General features: G+C 41.3%; 1 protein-coding gene across 2 annotated transcripts in view; it reads right to left on the bottom strand.

The window, feature by feature from the left end:
- Positions 1–21,611, bottom strand: part of INPP5F (inositol polyphosphate-5-phosphatase F) — an 87,312-nt gene extending 65,701 nt beyond the window's left edge. For both annotated transcript variants that reach the window (XM_049103637.1, XM_025467426.3), the window contains exons 1-2: positions 21,457–21,611; positions 1,309–1,389 (exon numbers count right to left, since the gene is read on the bottom strand). In XM_049103637.1, coding sequence (XP_048959594.1) covers positions 1,309–1,389; positions 21,457–21,553 — 178 coding nt within the window. In that variant the 5' untranslated portion in view covers positions 21,554–21,611. The remainder of the gene's footprint in view (positions 1–1,308; positions 1,390–21,456) is intronic.
- Positions 21,612–22,685: the final 1,074 nt, after the last annotated feature.

Genomic DNA, 22,685 nt, shown 5'->3' with positions numbered 1-22,685 from the left:
TTTCATAATAAAAATAAACCTTAAAAAATAATCAAAGAATCTAGCAAAGGAAAATTAGATCGTCGCAGGCAATACATGCTTTTTAACACACAGGAATCAACCTAGTTCCCAAATGCACAACAATTTTTTAAAGATTTATTTTTGGGGTCCCTGGGTGACTCAGTCTGTTAAGTGTCTGTCTTTGGCTCAGGCCATGATCTTGGGGTCCTAGCACTGAGCTCCATGTGGGCTGTCTGCTCAGTGCGGAGCCTGCTTCTCCCTCTCTCTCAGCCTCTCCCCCTCAACTTGTGTGCTTGCGCACGCTCTCTTTCTCAAATTAAAAAAAAAAAAAAAAAAAACCTTAAAAAAAAAGATTTTATTTTTAAGTAATCTCTACATCTAACGTCAGGCTTGAACCCACAACCCTGAGATCAAGAGTCACATGCTCTACCCATTGCGTCAGTCAGGCACCCCACAACAATTTTATTTTAGAATAAGGAAGGACATACTACAGAGATAGCTAGATTCCCAATTACATGGTAATAATGGCAAAGCTGCCTATATTTCGTAACTCATTAAAAATGATGCCAAAAGAAAAACAGATAGATATTTAAATACAGTGCTTAAAATATTTCAGTTAGTCTTTTTCGGGACTTTTGGGAACCTGCCTATGTAACATCTCTCTTCTCATCATCAAAATTCCCTCCAAATCCCAGACACAAGAGTCTGTCTTCAAAACAAGGGTCTGGTGAATAACCTAGACCTTTCATCAATTTGCCTACCTCGTTAGAGCACCTGGCCAGAGTTGACTGTATCCAGAATGGACAACTGTCTCAAACCTGGTCAGTCACGGTCCACCACCTGCCTACCTTGCCAGCCTTCTCCAACCTCCTTCTCCCTTGAAATCAGCATAGTTGGTGTTTCTGTCAGAGCATGTACCACAATTACCAAGTACTTGCACATTTACTTTAGTGATTACTTACTGACGCCTGTCTTCCTAAAATGTAAGCTCCACAAGGGTGAGCACTGGTCAGTTTTTTTTCCTCACTACTATGTTCTACCAACTAGCATAATTCCTGACACATAAAGAAAAGAAAAAGTATTAAATACCTATTAAGAGAAAGAAAGGATTGTAAAATTATACCTCCCTTTCTTTTCTCTAAAGCTTTATTTTCATTTCATGAAACTTATATGGAAATAGACCTACTTTGGGCAGACCTAAAATTAGGGCAAAGGAATTAAACAGAATCCACATTCATCCTTAAGGAAGAAAATGCCATAGAATGCTACATTAAATTTAACAGATTTAAGGACTTTACAGAAACATACCTGAATGAAGTTGAATTTTCCCAATAACACCTTCTACCAATCCCAAACAAATGGGATTCCAGGCAAGAAGTAGATCCGTAGCTAAAATAAAATAAAAAGCAATCATAAGAAAATATTCATCAGAAAACATTAAAACACAATCTTCAGCACTATTTTAAATGATCGATATCCCCAAAGGGCAGTTATGAACATCCAAAACTGAATACATTACTATAAAGCAATTTGTGGGAAAGTATTAAATCCAAGGCCTGAATAAGGTTTCTGCTATAAGGACAGTTATGGGGGGAAGGGAAATGACAAGCCAAAACTCTACTCAGATGGGAGGCAGTACTTTGGCGCCCTGCAGTGGAGGAAAGAAGCTGGTACACTGGGAGAGGGCAAATCAGAAGAGTCCTCCACTGGCCTGCAGCCCAGAGCCAGTCCCAGAGTCAAAGACAAGGCCTGAGGAACAGCCATGGAGATGTCCACTTACTGGATCACATCCTGGAAAATACCCTTTCCCAAAGAAGCTTACACCAAGCAAGGAAATCCAGAAAGTCGGTGCTCCTTTATGTGACTTCTATGGCAAAAACACTAAGAGCCATGCCATTTCTTGAGTGCCTATTCTATGCCAGGCATCCATCCGAGGGAGGGTTGCTCAGAACAGAACAGATTGCTTTGGGTGACTTTTTTCAATTCTTCCAAGAACGGCACATAATTTATACTATTCTAGACGACCAGGCAAGAGGCTAATTCATTACACTCAGTGGATATGTGAGGACAGCAAGGCTTAATTCTCTTGCAAAATGCAGGTTGCAAAAGGCTGTTATATACATGGAGATAAATGTAACCCTAGTGGGTAGCTCAAGACTAGAAAAAATTACCAAGAATGAAAACAGTATCTCCTTTAGTAGAAAATTAAAATAACATTTTAATTATTACCACTTAAATTTTATTTTAGTGAAATTCATAATCAATCAGTAACTCATGGGGTAATTACAGACTTAATAATTCATAGTCTCCAAATTCATTTGAGTTTTGACTATTGTATCTTGAATGTCTTTGTTGTTAATGATATATTTAGTGGGAGGCAAATAAAGTTAACTTCTCTTTGGGCAGAACTGTAATTCAAAGCCAGGCCTGCATGACTCATGGCCTATCCTCTTAACCATTGTACTACGAACCTATACAGATCCCAGGGTCCTGGTATCTAACCCTACATTGGGCTCTCTGCTCAGTGAGGAGCCTACTTCTCCCTCTGCCCCTCCCCCTGCTATTGCTTTCTCTCTGTCTCTCCTCTGTCTCTGTCTCTTTCTGTGTATGCGCTTAAATAAGTAAATCTTAAAAAAAAAAAAAAAGAATCTATACATGGAACTAACCAATAAGATAATATTTACATTTTAAGTAATATGCATTCTCATTATAAAAGCCATACTGTATAAAATGGGAAAAAATATTTTATCACTCCCATCCCACCAGCCAAATAACTTATTTTGCTATGTTTCAGGTCATATGTCTGTATGCATATGGAATCACAAGACTGCAAATATAACAGTATATGCTAATTTTTTTCTTGTAACATTTCATGTCTTTAAAATACTCTCCAAATTGTAACTTCAGGGCTGCATAATTTTCCACTAAAGGAAGCACTTCCTTACTCTTGAACATTTAAGTGATTTTCAGTTTTCCCTTATTATTAAATAATACTGTGATGGGGTACCTAGGTGGCACAGTCCGTTGAGTGGCCAATGCTTGATTTTGGCTGGGGTGGTAATCTTAGGATCTAGCCCCACGTAGAGCTCTGCACTCAGTGCAGAGTCTGCTTAAGACTCTCTCTCCCAAAGGGAAATCCACTTACACTGTTGGTGGGAATGCAAACTGGTGCAGCCACTCTGGAAAACAGTATGGAGGTTCCTCAAAAAGTTAAAAATAGAACTACTCTATGACTCCAGCAATTGCACTTCTAAGTATTTATCCAAAGGATACAAAAATAGTGATTCAAAGAGACACACGAATCCCAATGTTTACAGCAGCAATGTCCACAATAGCCAAACTAAGGAAAGAGCCTAGATATCCATCAACAGATGAATGGATAAAGAAGATGCCATGTATATATACAATGGAATATTACTCAGCCATCAGAAAAAAGTCTTGCCATTTGCAATGACATGATGGAACTAGAAGGCATCATGCTAAGTGAAATAAGTCAGAGAAAGACACCATAAGACTTTACTCATTCACATGTGGAATTTAAGAAACAAAACAGATAAACATAGGGAAAGGGAAGTAAAAATCAAAACAGAGAGAGAAACAATATAAAAGACTCTTAGCTATGGGAAACAGAGGGTTGCTGGAGGGGAGCTGGAGAGATGGGGTACTAGGGTGATGGGCATTGAGGAGGGCACTTGATGTAATAAGCACTGATGAAAAGTCTACTCCTGAAACTATATGTTATTAATGTTTTAATACTACATGTTAACTAAATTGAATTTAAATTAAAAGAATTTTTAAAAAGATTCTTCCCTCTGCCCCTTCCCCTGCACACTTGCTCTCACTCTAAGATAAATAAATCTTTAAAAATAAATAAGGTTATAAATGGTGAGTATTATGCAAATATTTTATTGCCTCTGTAATTAACAGCTCTAGGAGAGATTCCTAGGAATGAAATTAGTCAGTGAAGACATATAAGAAAATTTAAAGCTTCCAGATATTACCAAACTGCTTTCTACAGGGTTATACCAACTTAGACTTCTGCCAGAAACATAGGAAAGTGCTTGTTTTAAAGTACTCTTGTCACCATTTAGAATTTCTTTTTAAATTGTTCTCATTTGCTGGCATCCGTTGCCTAAATGATGTTTATTTTCTTTTCACTGCAGGTAAAATTAAACATTTAATTATAAAATTAGCTGCTTATGTTTCTTCTTCTAGGATTTTCTCATTCATATCTTCTAACACTTCTTGTATATTCCTTATTGATTTAAATCCTTTTATATTAAAGATGTCGACTCTGACGTGTTTGTACTGGTTTTTAATTTTTGTATCACTCCTTTTTCCATTATCTTTACAGTTAAAATTGTTCTTTACTCAGTATTAAGTATTTATTAATTTCCTTGTTCATTTTTAACAGTCTAACTACTCTACTAGGATTCATGTTGGTGTACAGCCTAAAAATACCCTTTTTAAGATTTTATTTATTTGACAGAGAGAGAGAGAGTGCACAAGCAGGGGGAGTATGAGAAGGAGAAGCAAGCTCCCTGCTTAGCAGGGAGCACAACGTGGGACTCCATCCCAGAACCCTGGGATCATGACCTAAGCCAAAGGCAGACGCTCAACCAACGCCACCCAGGCACCCCACCCTGATTTTTTTTCAAACAATGCACCAGAATCTCTGTATCAGGCAGGCCAAGCTTCAGTATCTACCAACACAGATGCCTTTCTAAAGAGCAAGCTCCAACTGCCCATAACCCTGTACCCTGACCTCGGATGAACAGACCACAGTTGTAGGACTCTACCTTTTGGGTACCAAATGAGCTCTAGAAATACGGAAGAGGAAGACAAAGTTAGAGGTAAAGCAGCCAGGAACCATTACATTGAAGTGGAACTTTAAGCATAAGAAAAGCAGCAAGAAGAATAACGCAGAGGAAAGTAGAAGGTTTGGTCTTGAATTTGTCCCTTTAGTGGAGAAACACTTATTAAGTACCTGCCAGAAACCAGGCGCTATACCAGGCTAGAAGACATAAAAATAAAGGAGCAGCTGTCTGGAACAGAAGACCAATGGCTGTAGACGATATGGATTGATAAGACTGGAAAAAGTAAAGAGGCCAACTCTGAGGAGATGTGAATAAAAAACTAAGGAGTGTGTGCTTCCTGGAGATGAGGGCAGGCAGATAATGGCATACATAAAACAAGATGACAGTCAGGGGTTAGCTGACAGCATTGACAGGAGAGAGAGCCTGAGAATAAGGAAAGGAACAACTAATTAGGTTGTTGCCAGAGTCTTAGCCTGAAACAACCTGGAGCTATGTAGCCCAGAGGCAGGGTGGGCAGTAAGTGAAGAATGCACAGGGGGTTAACACGAACCACCACATAGGAAGCCAAAGAAGGACAGGAAGAGAATAAGTAAAATAAAAAATGCCACTGAAACCTCTCTTCTCTCCAGAGTAGGAGAATGAGCACAAGGGACAGGGTATACAGCAGCTAAAAGAAAAGGTGGGTGAGAACCTCCTAACTTAATACTCTTTCCCATCTTTGACATTTTGAGCCAGGCAAATACATCAGCCATTCAAGAAATTAAAAACTTAAAAAAAAAAAAAACTAGAAAAAAAAACTATAAACATGACCAAGTTCTGTGCTCTAGTGACAAAAAAGAATAGTCACAGATGATCTTTGAGGTCCAGATAGAGAGCCAGTTAAACCCATGAAGACTGAGTTCCTAATAGGATGATCAAGAAGAAAGAAGAACCAAAGGAGATATTCAAGGAGGAAAATAGAAGATGATGAAATCAAAAGTACAGGTGTAAAAGTTGCCCTTGGAAAGAAATGACACTACCTTTTTCTAGGTCTGGAAGGTGAAAGGCTAAATATAGCCACTGAGAAGCAGCAAAGGAATGGATTAGATGGCCTTGACTCAGTAAAAACAGGAGCCAAAGTCCTCCCAGCTTTGGCAGAGGAGGACAGAGGGGGATGAGAGGGGAACCAAGGCTTGGCATGGTGAGAGGAACCCAAAAAGTCAGTTTTCTATGCATGCTTGAAACTCGGTGTTTTCAAGAAAAATGGTCTCAGGGACGCCTAGGTGGCTCAGTGGTTCAGCTTCTGCCTTTGGCTCAGGGCATGATCTCAGTGTCCCGGGATCACGTCCCACATGGGGCTCCCTGCAGGGAACCTGCTTCTCCCTTTGTGTATGTTTCTGCCTCCCTCTGTCTCTCATGAATAAATAAACAAAATCTCTTAAAAAAAATGTCAATCCATTAGTGGGTCATGAAATCAATTTTGCATAATGAGATCAGCATTCACATCAATGAAACAGAATGGTAAATAAAAAACTGCACCAGGTGAAGAGAAACACTCCACAAAACTTTCTTGCTTCTGGTACAAACATACAGGTATGTGTTCACCAGGACACGATTTATAAAGTATTCCTTAGAATGGATCTCAAACATCTGAACATACTATTTAACGTTAGGGCTCATTATATCAACTTTGTTGATTATTTAGCTCAACTCCTGTACGTACTTGCTAATATTCTTGACTTCTTAACTGAAAAGTTTTTGAGAGATTTTTTTTAAAATCTCATACTTTGTGTATATTTTTCCATTTCTTCTTAATTTTTGCTTTTTATTTTGAGACTGCATTGTCAGGCACATACACATTCAGGATTAATGTGCCTTCCTGGTGAACAACAGTTCATCAGGATAGAGTGACTGCCTTTATTTTAAATAGTGCTCTTTCCCCTGAAGTCTAGTTTTGTCTAATTAATGAATTAGTTTAATTAATATTGTGAACAAAATACAGTGGGCATTAGAAAAGGATAAATATGAACATTGCTAATCCAAATGTATCACTTCTACTCCCCACAGCCTTAGGGACAAAGTCCAAATTCCTTGGAAAGTTCTGCACGGGCTGGTCAGGCTGGTCGTGTCCACCCTCCTCCTGCCTCTCCCCAACCCCCAGCATCCCAGCCTTCCTGCAACCACCCAGAAGTGTGTGCAGGCTGGGTCTGGAATGCTGCTCCCCACCCACTTCTGCCTGCTTTTCATTCCAGACTCAGAACAAGAGTCACTGGTGTGCCCAGATATATTCCTTACTCCATGTGCCCTGCAGAATTGATCAAGCACTCTTTTGTGGCCCTCCTAAACCTTGCTCATATTTCCATCATGGCACCTTATTTTGGTGTAATGCATCCAACTACTGACTTCCCTATATCCCTGACTGAAGAGGAAGCTCATCGAGATCTAGTCTCATTCAGTTTTACGTCCCCAGTACATGGTACATGGTACCAGTACATGGTACACAGCAGGTTCCAAAATGCTGAACGGGCAAAGAAAAGTATGGCATGGAATTGAGCAGCAAGTTGAGGTCAGATAATTTACAGTGAATCACACAGAAGGGTTCACTAGTTACAGTGGCTAAGTTAAGGTCACTGGATCTATTTCAGATAAAAATGTCAGGGCTGGCCATGCCCCATACAACACAGGCTTGTCAAAATCAGAACACCATTTCCCACTTAGTCTGGGGTTCTTTTTAGTGTACCTCTAACACTCTAAGTTTCCCTACAAAATGTTCTCGAGTGTAATACCCTCGTTTTACATTTGTACAGGGCTTTCAGCTCACCGACATCATTCCAGCTGCGTAAGCCAGAACCTGGGAGACATCCAAAATGCTTTTCTTCCTCCCTAAGTCCTATTGATTTTCTCAATATCTGATGAATGTTTCACTTCTCTCCAATCCCACCACCACTATCCTTGTCCAGGCCAAGACCTCCCCCAATCTGGCTCATTCAAAACTCTCTTGTCAGCCCTACATCTGGCAGGCTGCTTAATGCATAATAGGAAAGCAAATATTTACTGAATGCAGAAAGGACTCTAGACAGTTTGGTACTATGAGCTAAGCTAGAAGGAGGAGGCTGCAGAACTACACAGGGATCACTTTGGGGCACAGGGGGTTGTTGTAAATGCAGGAGCCACTCTGTCCAGACGGGTAGACTGTGTAGGAGAGTGAATGTGAGGACCAGTGTGTGGAGGATGGGCATGAGAGGGTGGGCCTAAAGCCAGAGATCCAGGTGACAGGACAGGGCCAGGTGCACAAGGGTGGTCTGGGCAGATACTGGAATGAGGAGATTAGACGAAGTCCAGAGATGTGGGCACAATGAGGTTACCACCTGCACTCTGCACCCCGTGCCCCAGGTGAAAGAATCTCAGCTCCACTGCGGTCTCTGAACCCCTCTCGACAACAGCTCCTCTGCTGTAAATGGAAACTCCATCTAACTTTCAGGGCTTGTAATAGTATCAAACGAGAGAATTATGTGAAAGTGCCCAACACAACATGTGGCATATAAACATTTGATAACCTTTAGTTCAAGTTGGGAAATGTACAGGTGTTTAAAATTCTAGGTTCTTACCACTCAAATATCTCCAAGATTTTTATTTCAAGGGTCTACATATGGATTTTATTAAAGAAAGGAGGGGGAAAAACTTCAATATGTTTTTACTTATTAAATCTTATATTATAGCAGGACCATAATTCCTGAAAGCCTTCTCAGAGTAAAAGATATTTTATGAAAATATCTCTATGCCCCCGGAACCCTGTTTCCTCAGAACATGAAATGTGGACCTGAAGCTCTGATGTAGCTCAAAACTAGACTGTAACTCCAGTCTCAGTCCCAGCAACCTGATTTAGGTCCAAATGGCAAACTGAGGGCCAGCTTCCTACGTTCCCCTAAATCCTCTACACAGGAGAGGGGGAGAATCTAGAAGAGGTAATATCTAAAAGGAGGTAAAAATACACTTGGGGCAAAGACACGAATAGTGGTACACTTTCATTATGCAAGTGAAAGTAAGTATTGGGTACTAAGTCAGAGAAACCATGGAGAAATATAAATAGAATGTATAACTTTTAATCAGCAACAGAAAGACACCTGGTGAAAATTCAAGCTAGGGAGACAGGAGAAAGTGGTAGGAAAAAGAAAAACAACAACAAAACCACGTATACATAATAATGGAAAACAAATAAAAAGTAGAAATAACTCCTGATATATTAATAATTATAATAAATGTACAATTTCGACTAACTACTTAAAGGGAGAGATTTAAGTCTCAACTTCTCAGTTTATTTAATTCCATGCCTGTTTTATTTGCCACTGGTAGCAGGCACTCATTTAATAGTTATTGAACCAAATGAATGAATAATTAAGTAAAAGTAAGCATGAAAGATTGAAATGGAAAATGGATTTCTCCTATCAACTGCTTATCTTTAGTGACATTTAATAAGACTAACATCTTGTTTTTACTGTTTTTAAAGGAAGCCCCAAAAGACCAGTCCTTTCCAATATGGTGCTTTTAATACTAAAAGCATTTATTTTTCAATAAATATAATAAATAATGCAGTTGTGATTACCCACAATGGAAGACTTACCTGAAAATTCAAGTAAACTTTAAATTATCTTAAAAGGCCTAGCAGGGGCACATGGCTTCCCTTACCAATGTAAAGGCAAGACAAAACAAGAAAGGAAAGCCTAAACAGGTAATGTAAATGGTACGAGAAGGGAGTGTAGTGGGTCTTTCTGAACTGCTATGACTCTGTTGCCGGGTACAGCACCTTGCACACAGTTCACTTCAAAATGTGTGTATGTTTTTTAACCTGTTACTCTTCACTAAGGAAATAAAAGGGGCATTAGCAGAGTCTATGTATACAGAGGACACATGTAAATGATATCAGTCTGAACAAGGTAGCAATTATACTCAGTATTGGCCACCCTGTCACCAATATTAATGGCTACTCTGGAGGCAGAAGGCAATGGCACGGCAGAGATTGTGACCAGTGGGCTTCTATCCTTCCACAAAGAAGAGCCATGTGATGGATCTGCTCCAACAAACATACTGCTTTCTAATCTTTCCTTCAAAAGATACCATCCAAGGTGTCACACAAATCAAAAGAGAAACCTCCGAAATTGGCAGATTGGTTTTAAAATTTAGGAATTTCAAAGTTATCTAGTCGAGTTGCTTACAAATTATCAAAGTATAGCACTTTTGAAATAGCGCCAAATTTAAATTAAAATAATGGAATAATTAAAGTAACACACACCCAAAGATATTTAGGTATTTTGTCATAGCTCAATTGTTTGACCCCTTAGGTCAACATTTCCACTCTTATTTCAGACCCATTTGGCAGTACATGGCTTCTATTTTCACATGCCCTCCTCTTCCTGGTACACAGAAAACAAGTGATTAAATACTGTGTGCCTTCAGAGTGCATGAGTCATTCATTCCAAGAGCCCAGAGTGACTGGCACTCCTTCAGCCCAAGATAAGCTTGGGTCTCACACATCTACTGAAGTTTATAGCAGTTTCACTTGTGTCTTTAAGGAGGAAAAAAAAAAAAAAGGTGCTAGAGTATGCATAAACAAGCAGACCCAAGTTTCATTTCCTGCTAAAGACAAAGGATATTATTGCTCTGAAGAGACAATCACCAACATGAAAGTCAAACAGATGAGGAAAAGGGTTCTAACATGAGGAACTGTAAGTTCCCATCGTTAGCTCATGCTTCAATTCTCAAAATTTAATTAAGGAAAACAGGTTAGGGAATAATTTGACTCAGGTGCTGTCTTATAAATGCAAAGTCTGATACACATTTCTTTGAACTCTCTAATGGTAATTATTTTCCAGCATTCAGCAAGCTAAAGAGTTAATCCAATTTAGAAGTTCTAGCAGCTGGTGATTTCCCAGTGTGAACTCCAACACACCGGTTGCTGATCCTGGGTTCTTATGATCATCATCTAGGAGCTTTAGAAAATGCAGATCCCTGGGCCCCACCCTTTGAAGACAGTCTGACTCAGGTGGTTAGGGTGGGGCCCTGGCACAAGTATTTTGTTAATCTCCCAGAGGTGATTCTAATGTACCAGCAGATTGAGAATTACTCGTCTAAGGGATTGTAGGTTATTGGGTGGAACCTGCATTAGTAATTTTATATCACTTTGATTTATAGATGACTCCTGCACCAGGCAGGCCTTGAAACACCTTCATGAAATAAAGTACTACAAACTACATAAAGTCTCAAAACATAGTTGGCATAAAAGCTGATCTAAACTAGTATAAAGAACTATTTCAAAAAATAACCCTAAGAATACTTAAAAGGTGAGAGACATTACTTAGGAAAGGCATCTTAAGACTATCTAGACTTTTCTATTAAAACAGGGATCTAATTATGGTGCAGTAACAGAGCCACAAAGTTTTGACCACAATGATGAAGGATATCAGAAATTGTTTTTTAAGCTCTATAATAACCAATCTAAAAATTGTTATGATTCTCTGACATGTAAAGTCCCAACTGTCACATCTCAAGATGTGGACAGAGGACAAATCAAAGAAAAAAAGACTTGTGCAAGTTCAGACAATGTAATCAGGTCCTGGGAGGACCTGCTGGAAATGTATAAAATTATGGAAGGCATAGACTTCACAGTACATTCAGAACACTAGTACAGGAGACACATTTAACAGACAGAATTTGAGGGATCCCTGGGTGGCGCAGCGGTTTAGCGCCTGCCTTTGGCCCAGGGCGCGATCCTGGAGACCTGGGATCGAATCCCACATCAGGCTCCCGGTGCATGGAGCCTGCTTCTCCCTCTGCCTGTGTCTCTGCCTCTCTCTCTCTCTCTCTCTCTCTGTGACTATCATAAATAAAATAAAATAAAAAAATTAAAAAGACAGAATTTGAGAATAAATGAAGGTAAGTACAGCTTAAATTACAATTTTCCAAACTCATTACCTTAAGAAGCTGACAATATAGTCAGTTCAAATAAGGATTAGACAAATCCTCAAATAAATTCATAATATATTACCCAAGGAGCAGCAATGTGTTGGGATCTACCCCTCACTTTCTGTGCTCCCCAAAACTGCTTTGATATTATCTTCAGAAATAGGATCCTGAAAGCTAAATCAGAGCAATTGGTATTTTCTTTCCTCATTTTAGAGCTCGCAACCAAGATGCATAAAATTAGCACTTCAATAATTAAATAGATGAAACCTTACTCTCAGGTGGTGTTTAAATCATTTCCAAGCCTTTCTTGGAAACTTTGCTCAATTCTCTTACTCCTTCCATCTAGGATTATTTGTATAGTCATTCTGCCCCCATAGGTCTCCTCCAACAAAAAACTCTGCCTTCAAATTCACCCTCAGGTCTAGGTTTTGTCCTTTTAATTGCCCTCAAATAAAGATGTTTCTAGATCAAACACAGTGTCCTGTAGGCGGGAAGTAAGCGGGAGAGCCTGTACTATTTCAGTCTGGCCATTAGGAACTACTCATTCTCATAAACCTTTTTTTCTTTTTCTTTTTCTTTTTTTTTTTTTTTGAGTACCAATTAGAACGAAGCCACTATGCATACAGAGTTATGTCTGCCAAGAAAAAAAAAGTCCATAAGAGTCTACTAGTGTATACAGTTAGTTTTTTCCATGGCTTTCTACTCTTACAGAGAGAAACAATCAGACTATTTAGAGCTGGAAGAAACTTCACAGAATCAAATAAAAGCACTTTTCTTCCCATGTTCTTTATTAGGAAGGAAAACAGATTTTCACCACCTTGGAAAAAACAAAACAAAACACTAAAACCTCAAACTTTAATACCCAATCCAAGCCTCCTAACACAACTGGACCTTAAGCTCTGTCACAGCATGTGTCACTCTAGAATCCTGTGTATGTCTCTCCCACACTGGAGCACATCCCCAGTGAGGGTACAGCGTCCTTATCCATCTACCTTCTTCTTTGGCACAGCGCACAGCAGACAGGTCTTCAATAAATGTTGAAATAAATAAATGACTTCACAGAATTTCAGACTGAACAGAATTTGGAAGGAGAAAGAACCAGAACACAAAATTACAAAATTACAGGGAAGAAATGAGGCTGCTTCTTTTCGAAAAGGGAGTTCAGATGGTCCCCCACTCACGATGGTCTGACTTGCATCTTTTCAACTTTATAGTGATGCAAAAGCAATACTCATGCAGTAAAAACTGTATTTAGAATTTAAAATTTTGATTTTTTTTTTTTCCTGGGCTAGTGTTAAGCCATACCATAGGCTCACAATGCTGGGCAGCTGCAGTTAGCTGTAGCTCCCAGTCAGCCATGTGATCCCACAGGTAAACAATCCACACACCTCACAAGCATTGTGTACCCATACAACCATTCTGTTTTCACTTTCAGTACAGTATTCAATAAATTACAGGAGACATTCAACACTTGATTATAAAAGAGGCTTCACATTAGATGATTTTCCCTGTGGGCTAACTGAAGTGTTCTGAGCATGGTCAAGGCAGGCTACGCTAAGCTATGTTTGATAGATTAGGTGTATTAAATGCACTTTCAAATTATATTTTCAACTTACAATGGGTTTTCAGGAAGTAACTCCATTGTAAGACAAGGGAGATGTGCACTGGAAAAGAGGTAAAGGGGAATAAATAAAATAGCTACTAGATGTGAATCCTGGAAGTCAAGAAGCACAACTGCCCAGAAGGGAGAGTAGCAAACTATTACTCTGCTCAACAATTTGGTCTGTCACCCAAGGGTGGGGGAGATATATATGCCTGTAGTAGGGAGAAGAATGTATATACCTGACATAAAAACAATGTAAAATGGTATTCAGAAGTGTCATTAATATTATACATGCAAACTACTCAAAAAGCATTATAGCAGTGTTTAAAATTTCCTAATATTTCAGATCTTGTGATTGTTTCAAATTGCATATTTTTGCCATTGCAGAAACTGTGACATCTGAGGTTCAGTGTAAGTAAAAAGTTGTTTCAAAGTAAAAAAAATTCATAAAGAAAATGTATTTTTAAATATCCCACTAGCAAGTTAAAGAAATGCATGGATAAACTTGAAGGAACCTTAACTGAAACTAAATAAAAGAAAAAACAAGAAACACTGACCTAAAATCAACCTGTATTTCATTCAACCAGCCTTACCAAAGAAAGCAGGCAGGAGTGGATGCTTTTTTTGTGAATGAGAGCAGTTTCTTTAAGGGTCTCGCAGCAACCGGAAAATGAGTCATCCTAACAGAGCATGGGATTTAATTAAGATCCTACCAGAATGTGTTGTGATAGTACTATATTACTAAATGTTCAGTGTTTATCATCAATTCTAAAATGCTACTTGTGCATTATTACTTAACATATTATCAACAGCTACTGATAATTTTAAAAATGTATTACTTCTCTATTTTGTTAAATATACTCCAAATGTTCTTCTCAGTTCAATTATGGTCAGTATATACATAGTGATTATAACAAGTAATTATTTGTTAGAGGTTCTAGGACACTGCTGTTACCTTCCCAGGGCTTGTGTTTGCAAGACTAGATTTTTAAAGGTTATATTTCAAAACATTTCAACAGAAATAAACCAGTTTACAGTTTATTCATAGAAAGATAGTAATACAGCTTACAAAGATCTAACACCTTTAAATCCCCATGAAACACACCAAGAGTAAACTATGGCTATGAGAATCCACACAATCGATAGCACAAACTAGCTTGATTTTCTAATCATCTAGTATCTATCTGTAAATATATCACCTAATTTTGTCAAAAATCACAAGTACCAGAATCAGCAACAAGTGATTTTTGTTATTTGCATAAGGGCCAGTTCGAGAAAAATATCAATGTCTTTGCATCGCATTTATTTTCATTCAAAAAGAGAACAGATTTATCGAATCCCAGACTTAAAAGTTAGATTCCTCTCTTTATGAATAAAATGACAATAAGAAATTAGAACTTTTTTTTTTTTTTTTTTGGCAAGAGAGGCAGGTTCTGGTCTTCTATTCTTATATTCTGTTTAATCGTCCCAGCACCCCTTTGCTGCTTAAGGTACACAGGGTCAACCAGGGAATAGAATCATTTCAATTAATTCACTATTATTTTTATAGAAGACCTGCTATGGCCAAGTGCTAGGGAAGTGGAGATGAATCTACACCTCTTTCTCCTTGCTGGGGCTGAAGTAGGCTGGGCAGTTAGGACAAAGGGGAGTCATGCTGCTGGGCATCCAGGAGCTGCACCAATGTGACCAAATTTCTGAAACACCAAGCTGTCAGGGCTCCCTGGTTTCTGGCATCTGAATACTGTAGCCTAAAAGGCCTTGACACTGAAGCCGGCCTTTGGCAAGTCCTGGCATCTGCTGGCTAAGGCCTGGTCAGAATACAAGCATCTAGGAACTAGTGACTCTACAAAGGTTCTTGCCCTCTTTGAAGGTGGTTGTCCTGAAGACCTTCTCTCCTCCACTCCCTCTGCTTTATGTGCTCTGAAAGGATGCAGTGAAACTGGATCTAGGACTCTTGAAGGTAGACTGGAAAAGGCTTCAGGTTGCTCATCACTGGCTGAACTAGTTCCCAGCCAATACATATCAATGTTTCTGCTCCAAGATCTACCCTATATCTATTCCCTTCCCAAACTGCAGATGTTCTAAAAACTTAAGAAGAGTAATCTGATAAACTGACCATAATGTGGAAAAATCACTAGGCGATCTATTATATAACAACATTCCCTGCAACTACATAAACTTGTTTGCAACAAGGAGTCAGGGCAGGGGGTAGGTAGGGTCATAGAACCAACCAGTAGTCCCATTATCAGCCTTTTGTTCTATATAGATCCTTTCTCAATATGATGCTTTGACATTTAAGGCTTTTTTATTCTCTCCATAAGCTACCCTATAGCATTATGATAGCTAAAGATGCATTTCAGATATTACCCATAAAAATATAAATCCTGTGGTCAAGAAGGTAGAAAGGTTTATAAAACATTTTTGTCAATATTGGGGAAAATTTGGCTTTGGAGTCATATACTGGGTTAGAAGCTAGTTAGATTCTCTTACTTTGTTGTGAAGCTGGAAAAGTTATTCTGTGTGCCTGCGCTGCCTCACCTATAAAGTGAGGATAATAATAAAAACCTCTTCCTGATGTTTATTGTGGGGATGAAAGGAAACAGTACATATCAAGGGCTTAGAGCAGTTTCTGATTGAGAAAAATGTTCTATACATAAAAGCTGTTGCTATTACTACTATTAATCTCAGTTGACAATGTAGACAACAAAATATGTACAAAAACTTCCCAAAATCTGTACCACTTGATTGAAAATGTCATCAATCACCTTAGACTTTTTTTAAGCTAAAGAAGAGGGGAGGGGGTTACTTTAGAAAACGGTCTTTTCAAAAAAAAACAAAAACAAAAACAACAACAACAAAAAAAAAAACCGGTCTTTTCTACCTTGCATGCATCAATTGTTCATAAAAATAAATGTGTACAATCAATCAAATTGCTAATCTGTTAGAAATATAAAATATGGGAGAAAAGTGATTTAAGGTATAAAACTGATAAGCCATTTAAAAGAAACTGAAGACTAAAGACATCACAACAAAACCTAGTTATTCGGGGATCCCTGGGTGGCTCAGCGGTTTGGCGTCTGCCTTCGGCCCAGGGCATGATCCTGGAGTCCCGGGATCGAGTCCCGCATCCGGCTCCCTGCATGGAGCCTGCTTCTCCCTCTGCCTGTGTCTCTGCCTCTCTCTCTCTCTCTCAGTCTGTGTCTCTCATGAATAAATAAATAAGTTTTTTAAAAACCCTAGTTATTCAACAAAATGATTTAAAAAGATTTTTACAATAGATTTAATAATCAACTTTTAAAAAAAATTGTTATGAGAGAGAGAGAGAGAGTGAGAGAGAAAGAGCACACACACGAGAGGAGGGAGGCAAAGGGAGAGGGACAAGCCGACTCCACACTGAGTGTAGAGCTTCATCCCACAACCCCAAGATCATGACCTGAGTCAAAATCAAGAATCAGTCTCTCAATCAACTGAACCACCCAGGTGCCCCAATAATCAATTTTTAAATACAAACGCCTGGTTACATTTTGGTAATTTGTGACTTTTTAGTAAACATGAGTTTTTAAAAAGATCAAGTTCAAAATAATTTTTTTCCAAAGTAAATACCAATGACACTAACAATCTCTAAATAAATGGAATCTAGTTTCATAAAATGCAATTCCTGAAGAGATAACTGTTCCATGTGGATTTCAATTCTATAACGATAATTTCTCATTTGAAAAAAGTTAACTTCATATGACATACTAAAAATAATTTTCATCAAAAAATAACTCTAGGAAGAACAGGAACACTTTTTAAGGTTTCTGTGAATTCTAACAGAGCTACTATCCCCTCCAAAAAAATGTTCTCTGGTATTCATCGTTCAGAGTATCATATCCATAAATATGGTTTACATGCTTATGAATGTTATATATATGACAGATGCTTTGCCATCTTTTTATGGTCACTCAGTCTCAGAATAGAATGAAGCAATACTCAGCAGGAAATTACATAACACCATCATATCAGACAAAGCCACAAGGACTAGTAGGAGCAATTTTAAGACTAAAGAGATAAGACCCTACCACCCTTCCCCAATAGTAGACTACATTATATTCCTCCTTAAGTCTTTAAATTATAATCCTTATTCTCAGATAATAAAACATCACTTTCAGGAGATTATCAAATATTCACACAGAGCTTTATTTTCCCGGTAGAAAATAAAACAATCTCTGGTAGTCATTACCCTGCAAAAGACATAAGCATCCACCAAAAAGCAGTCTGCTATGAAGGCAGACTCCTCACTAACCTTAAGAAAGTGGAAAGAGCAGAAAAAGTAACAGTACTCAAGTGTTGAGCTGGAAGAAAAAAACTGAAAATATTTAAACAATGTTAAAGAAGAAAATAAGGATTACTACCACAAAGATTTCCACACAGAAAAAGAAAGAAAAAAAAGGTGATGCTCTATCAGAAAACACAAGTGAAAAGTCACCTTTCCTTATATTTACTTCCTCACCCAAGTGGACAGAGATTTTCTGTCCCAATTAGAAGATATTCTAAAACAGGGCCTACAATTAAAATTAAGCATAGCCCAACATCCTATTTTTATGATAATGATAGGACTGAGAAGAAAAAACTTGGACTTGAGTGAGCTCAAAGGCCAAAAAGGCCTTCTTCATCCTAACCACTCTAAAGCCAGATACCAAGATGAGTAAGTACGGTCCTTGCTCTGGGAAATGCACTGTCCACTAGGGAAGAAGCAAGCAAATTATTATATGATGCAGTATGGGCTGTAATGGAAGTGTGTACTAAGCATATAAAGCACCTGGAAATACGATTAAGGTGACCAACAATTCTGCCCCAGAATTATTTGGGACGTGGGCCAGGGTGAGCACCAGATGGGGGCAGTATCTGAGCTGGGTCCAGAATAAATTTGGCAGGAAAAGGGACTGATAAACATTCCAGGCTAAGGAAATGGTGCTTTTAAACTTCAAATATCCATACTGATTCTTCGGATGTCTCTAGGAAAAAGAAAAGTCCTGTTTCAGGTTGTTCAATAGCCACAAACAAAAACCACAATGCCCACAGGCTTTTTTGGTTTTATAATACTGCCCTTTGGAAAAGAAAAGGACTTGGTCAGTAATCTATTCAGTTAAATAGCCAAGAGGAAGCAATGAAATTTTAAATGCTGTCATTACAAACAATAGCAAAACTGTCCATAAAAGCAGAGGGAAGAGATCCAATAAAATGAAGACATATTAAATGATTCTATAGAAAAAGATCTGAAAAGCACTTATCCAATTAAAATACCATTATTAATAGCCATTCTATAGACAGGATCTTGAGTACTGGATAGGAAAAACTATTCAGTAAAGTTTAGTGCATGGGATTCTTTACTCACTGGCTACACTTGAACACCTAAAGATCAAAACAGGCTGTTACTTCAGAAACATAATGGCCTCTTCCCTCCTCTGGAGTTTTGGTCTACATCTCTCTGTGGTCTGCTGTATCCTCAGAAGGGATATAAACTTAATTGCAAAGACTACAGCCATTTTATTCAGAAAAAAAAATTTTAATTTACCTTCTGATATGGACTTTGGATATATAAACAGTAATACAACTCACATGGCTTAATCCAAAATCTAAGCCCAGGTTACCCTGTGAATATTCCTTAAAGGCTTAAGCCTGTGACTCATCTGAGCTTCTTTAGCTCAGAAGTATGGGTTTCAGTAGCCTTCACTGAAAGCTGCTAGCCAGCATCCAAGAAGAGTTGATTTACTTCACTTGAGGGGAGTTAATTTATCCCCAAGCAACCATTAGGACTGGAGAGCTCCTGGTATAAGACACAAACCAAAGAAAATGACAAATAATTCACTCAAAACCCCACCTATTCAGAAGACTCTTGTCCCTACCTCACTGCATGTGATTCCACTAGCTTGGTTCACCTCTGTCAATCTTGGAGGCTAAGAGGAACCAGAGACCAGCCCAAGAAATGGAAATAATCAAGTCTACCCTATTTACATACGTCTCAATCAACTGCCCAAATTCACAGGTGACCACCTGGAGACGTCCTGTTTCTTTACAGAACATATTAATTCTTGTCCAAAATCTACACTGAACAAATCGGTATTGTTTTAAAAACATTTTTGTGATGTACAAGGACTCAAAAGCCCAACCCTCATTTTATAGAAGAGGAAGTGAGGCACAGAAAAGTGTTCTGTCGGACAAACTGGAGATAATCTCAAGTTCCATCCAGCTGTAATAGTCCAGCCCTAAGAATCTAAAGGGTTGGCTCTTTGACAGCCGAAGAATTTCACAATCTACCTTTCTTCAAGGAGCATTTGAAGCCTTACCCCAACCTGGGAGTGTGTGTGTGTGTGTGTGTGTGTGTGTGTGTGCGCGCGCGCCAGGCAAATGGTCAAATCAGGAAAAACAGAACAGAATGACTGGAAAATGCCAAAATCAACCTATCTACAACTTCTGTCCCAAGATCATCAGGAACTTTATCTGGGTGCAGTCACTTCTCTTCCATTCTGAATAGAGGAAATAAAATGCAATGGCAAGAAAAATACACCCAGAGCCTAGGAAAAAATAAGTTCTCCTTCACTGCTCTCACAAATCAAACTAGCAGGTCTTCACAGAAAAGCAGCGGAGGGCAGCCCAGGTGGCTCAGCGGTATAGCGCCGCCTTCAGCCCAGGGCGTGATCCTGGAGTCCCACACTGGGCTCCCTGCATGGAGCCTGCTTCTCCCTCTGCCTGTGTGTGTCTCTCATGAATAAATAAAAATCTTTTAAAAAGAAAGAAAAGCAATGGAACCTGCGAGAGTGTGTGTGTGTTGTGGGGGGCGGGGAGGCCCTCTGTGAGCTCAGCAAGTTACTCAAGTTTCAAACCTGTCTTCTCACCTGAAAAAGAGGATACCACCACCTGCTCTGTAAGGTTTTGTGGGGATGTGGGACTAATATATTAAGGGGGAAAAAATAATAATATCGGAAATCATCTTATAAACTGTAACAGCTGTGATACTGAAATGCTCATTTGGACTTTCTTTCCCTGCTTTCCAATCCTACACCGTGTCATCCTTGTCTATATCACACACAAGAGTCACAAAGAAGTTTTAAATGTTCTGGGTATTTAAGAATTCTATCCTTCATGAATAAATAAATAAAATCTTTAAAAAAAGAATACTCTTTATAAAAAAAGAAAAAACAATAAAGAACTCTATCCTCTCACACTTCTCAAGTGAAAGCTCTCTGAGGTGATTCGGAAAAGGAACAGGCAGCCTCAAGCCGGGAGGTGCTACCGAGTCCCCCGCTGAGGGCAACCGCCCCGGGACCCCTGTCAGCTCTGTGAGGTCAGGGCCGCTCGTCTCACTGGCTGCTGTCAACCAGTTTTCCTAAAGCCAACTGACCGTTGCCGATTAGGCACCTCCTAACAGCTCACCCAAACATGGCCCCACGATGCATCCTGTATGGCACAGCACTGAGTCATATTATTAAAAGTTTAACATTTAACATTATTAAAAGTTTAACATTACAACGCAGGCCGGTTGTAATACTAAAATCAAAGAGAAGGCGCTTTAAACCGGGCGCCCAGCAGGTGACCAGAACGAAGTCACAGCTTCAACAAGAAGGGGCCGGAAACACACAGATGTCAACAGGGAGTGAGCCTCCCGCAGGACGCCCCACTGAACCCGCACGATCGCCTCCGGCCCCAGATCGGGAGCGGATTCGAACCCAGAACTCGTCAGGAAGGACATGCCGGAGGCGCTCCCGTGAAGGCCAGGCGCCCCTCGCCCGAACTTTCCGACCCGCGGCTCCGCTCCGGTCCTCGCCCCCGGGCAGCAGAGCGGACCCCGACGCGGAGGCGCGCGCGGGAGGGACGAGGGTCGCCGGCCCTTTGTCCCCCGCGGAGGGGCAGAGGCGAGGCGGGCGCTCCCTCCTCAGGAAATCCTGACAGCTCCAGCGCCCCGGCTCGCGCCCGCCCCGCCCCGCCCCGCCCCGCGCGCCTGGGCCGCAGGAGGCGCCCGCCCGGCTGCCCGCGCCGAGGGGCGGCCGCGCCCCCTCCGCGCCCCCTCCGCGCCCCCCGCGCCGGGCCCAGGGCCAGCCCGCGCCGCCACCTCACCGGGTCGGAGCTGGAGGCCGCCGTCGCGGCGGCTGCACCACAGCGCGCGCTCGCCCTGCTGCAGGATGTAGTGGTCCTTGGCTTGGAAGAGCTCCATGCCGGCCCCGGGCGCCGAGGGAGGCGGCGGCGGCGGCGGCGGCCGGGCGCAGCGGCGTCCCTGCGGCCCCGGCCCCGGCAGCCCGCGGGGGGCGCGGGGGGCGCGGGGGGCGCGCGGGGCGTCCTAGTCGGCCGGGGCCGCCGGAGCCCGCGCCTCGAGGAACGGCGACTGAGGGAGCGCCCCGGCGGCCAGGCCTGCGGGAGGACAACGCGCACCCGCACCCGCGGCGGCGGCGGCCTGGGAGGCCCCTCCCCCGGCTCCGCCCCTCCCCGGCCCCGCCCCCTCCCCGGCTCCGCCCCCTTCTCTGGCCCCGCCCGCGGCGTCTCCCAGGCTCCTCCCCCTCCCCGTCTCCTCCGCGCGCAGCTTTCTCCTTTCCGCTCTCCTTCCTGCCCTTTCCCGCCGCCCTCTCCTCCAGCTCCTCCGGCTTCCTCCTCCCGGTTCCTCCCCTCCTGCCGCACCCCTCCTCCCGCCCTTCCCAGGCCCCGCCCCTGGCGAGCCCGCCTTCCCTCCCGAAGCGACCGCCGCGGGACCTCGGGCTCGGCTGAGTCGGGGGCCGGCCGCCCTCCCGCCGTGTAGTCTATACAGCAGGAGCCCACTCGTGGGCTCTTCCCTCCCGTGCCGGCAAGTTATTGGCTCCTTCCACCAGCCCTAAGGAAAGCCCGGTTGGCTCCGTACATCATCCAGCCTGAACCCCCCCCTCCCTGGGCCTGAGCTGCGCGCAGGGACCCAGACCCGGAGAGCCTGCAAGTGCAACCCAAGCGCACTTACTGGGGTCCTTCCCCAGCCAGGCTCTGCAGAGCTGGGCCGTCCTCTCGATATTCACTCTTATGGAGAACCTTGTGACGTTTGACAACAGCAGGCATTCAATAAATACACATGAACCCGGAGTATTGTAACAATAGAAAACACACAAGTATTAGCATGGGGCTCTAATTAGGAAGAAGGGAGCAAAGTTCTGAAGTTATCCTGTCCCAAATTAAGCAAGATGGGTCCAAGAAGACGTCAAAAAAACAAGCCAGCCCTTGATTGGAAGGGATCTAGTTTTGACAAGGAGAAGATGGCTGGAAAACCTCTTGTGGAAGGAGGAAGTCTCCTTCGCCCCCCACCGTGAATATCTCTGAGCTATTTTGAA

Source organism: Canis lupus, chromosome 28 (genome assembly GCF_003254725.2).
Source record: "Canis lupus dingo isolate Sandy chromosome 28, ASM325472v2, whole genome shotgun sequence".
Lineage (NCBI taxonomy): Eukaryota > Metazoa > Chordata > Mammalia > Carnivora > Canidae > Canis > Canis lupus.
This window is presented reverse-complemented; position numbering and strand designations above follow the sequence as displayed.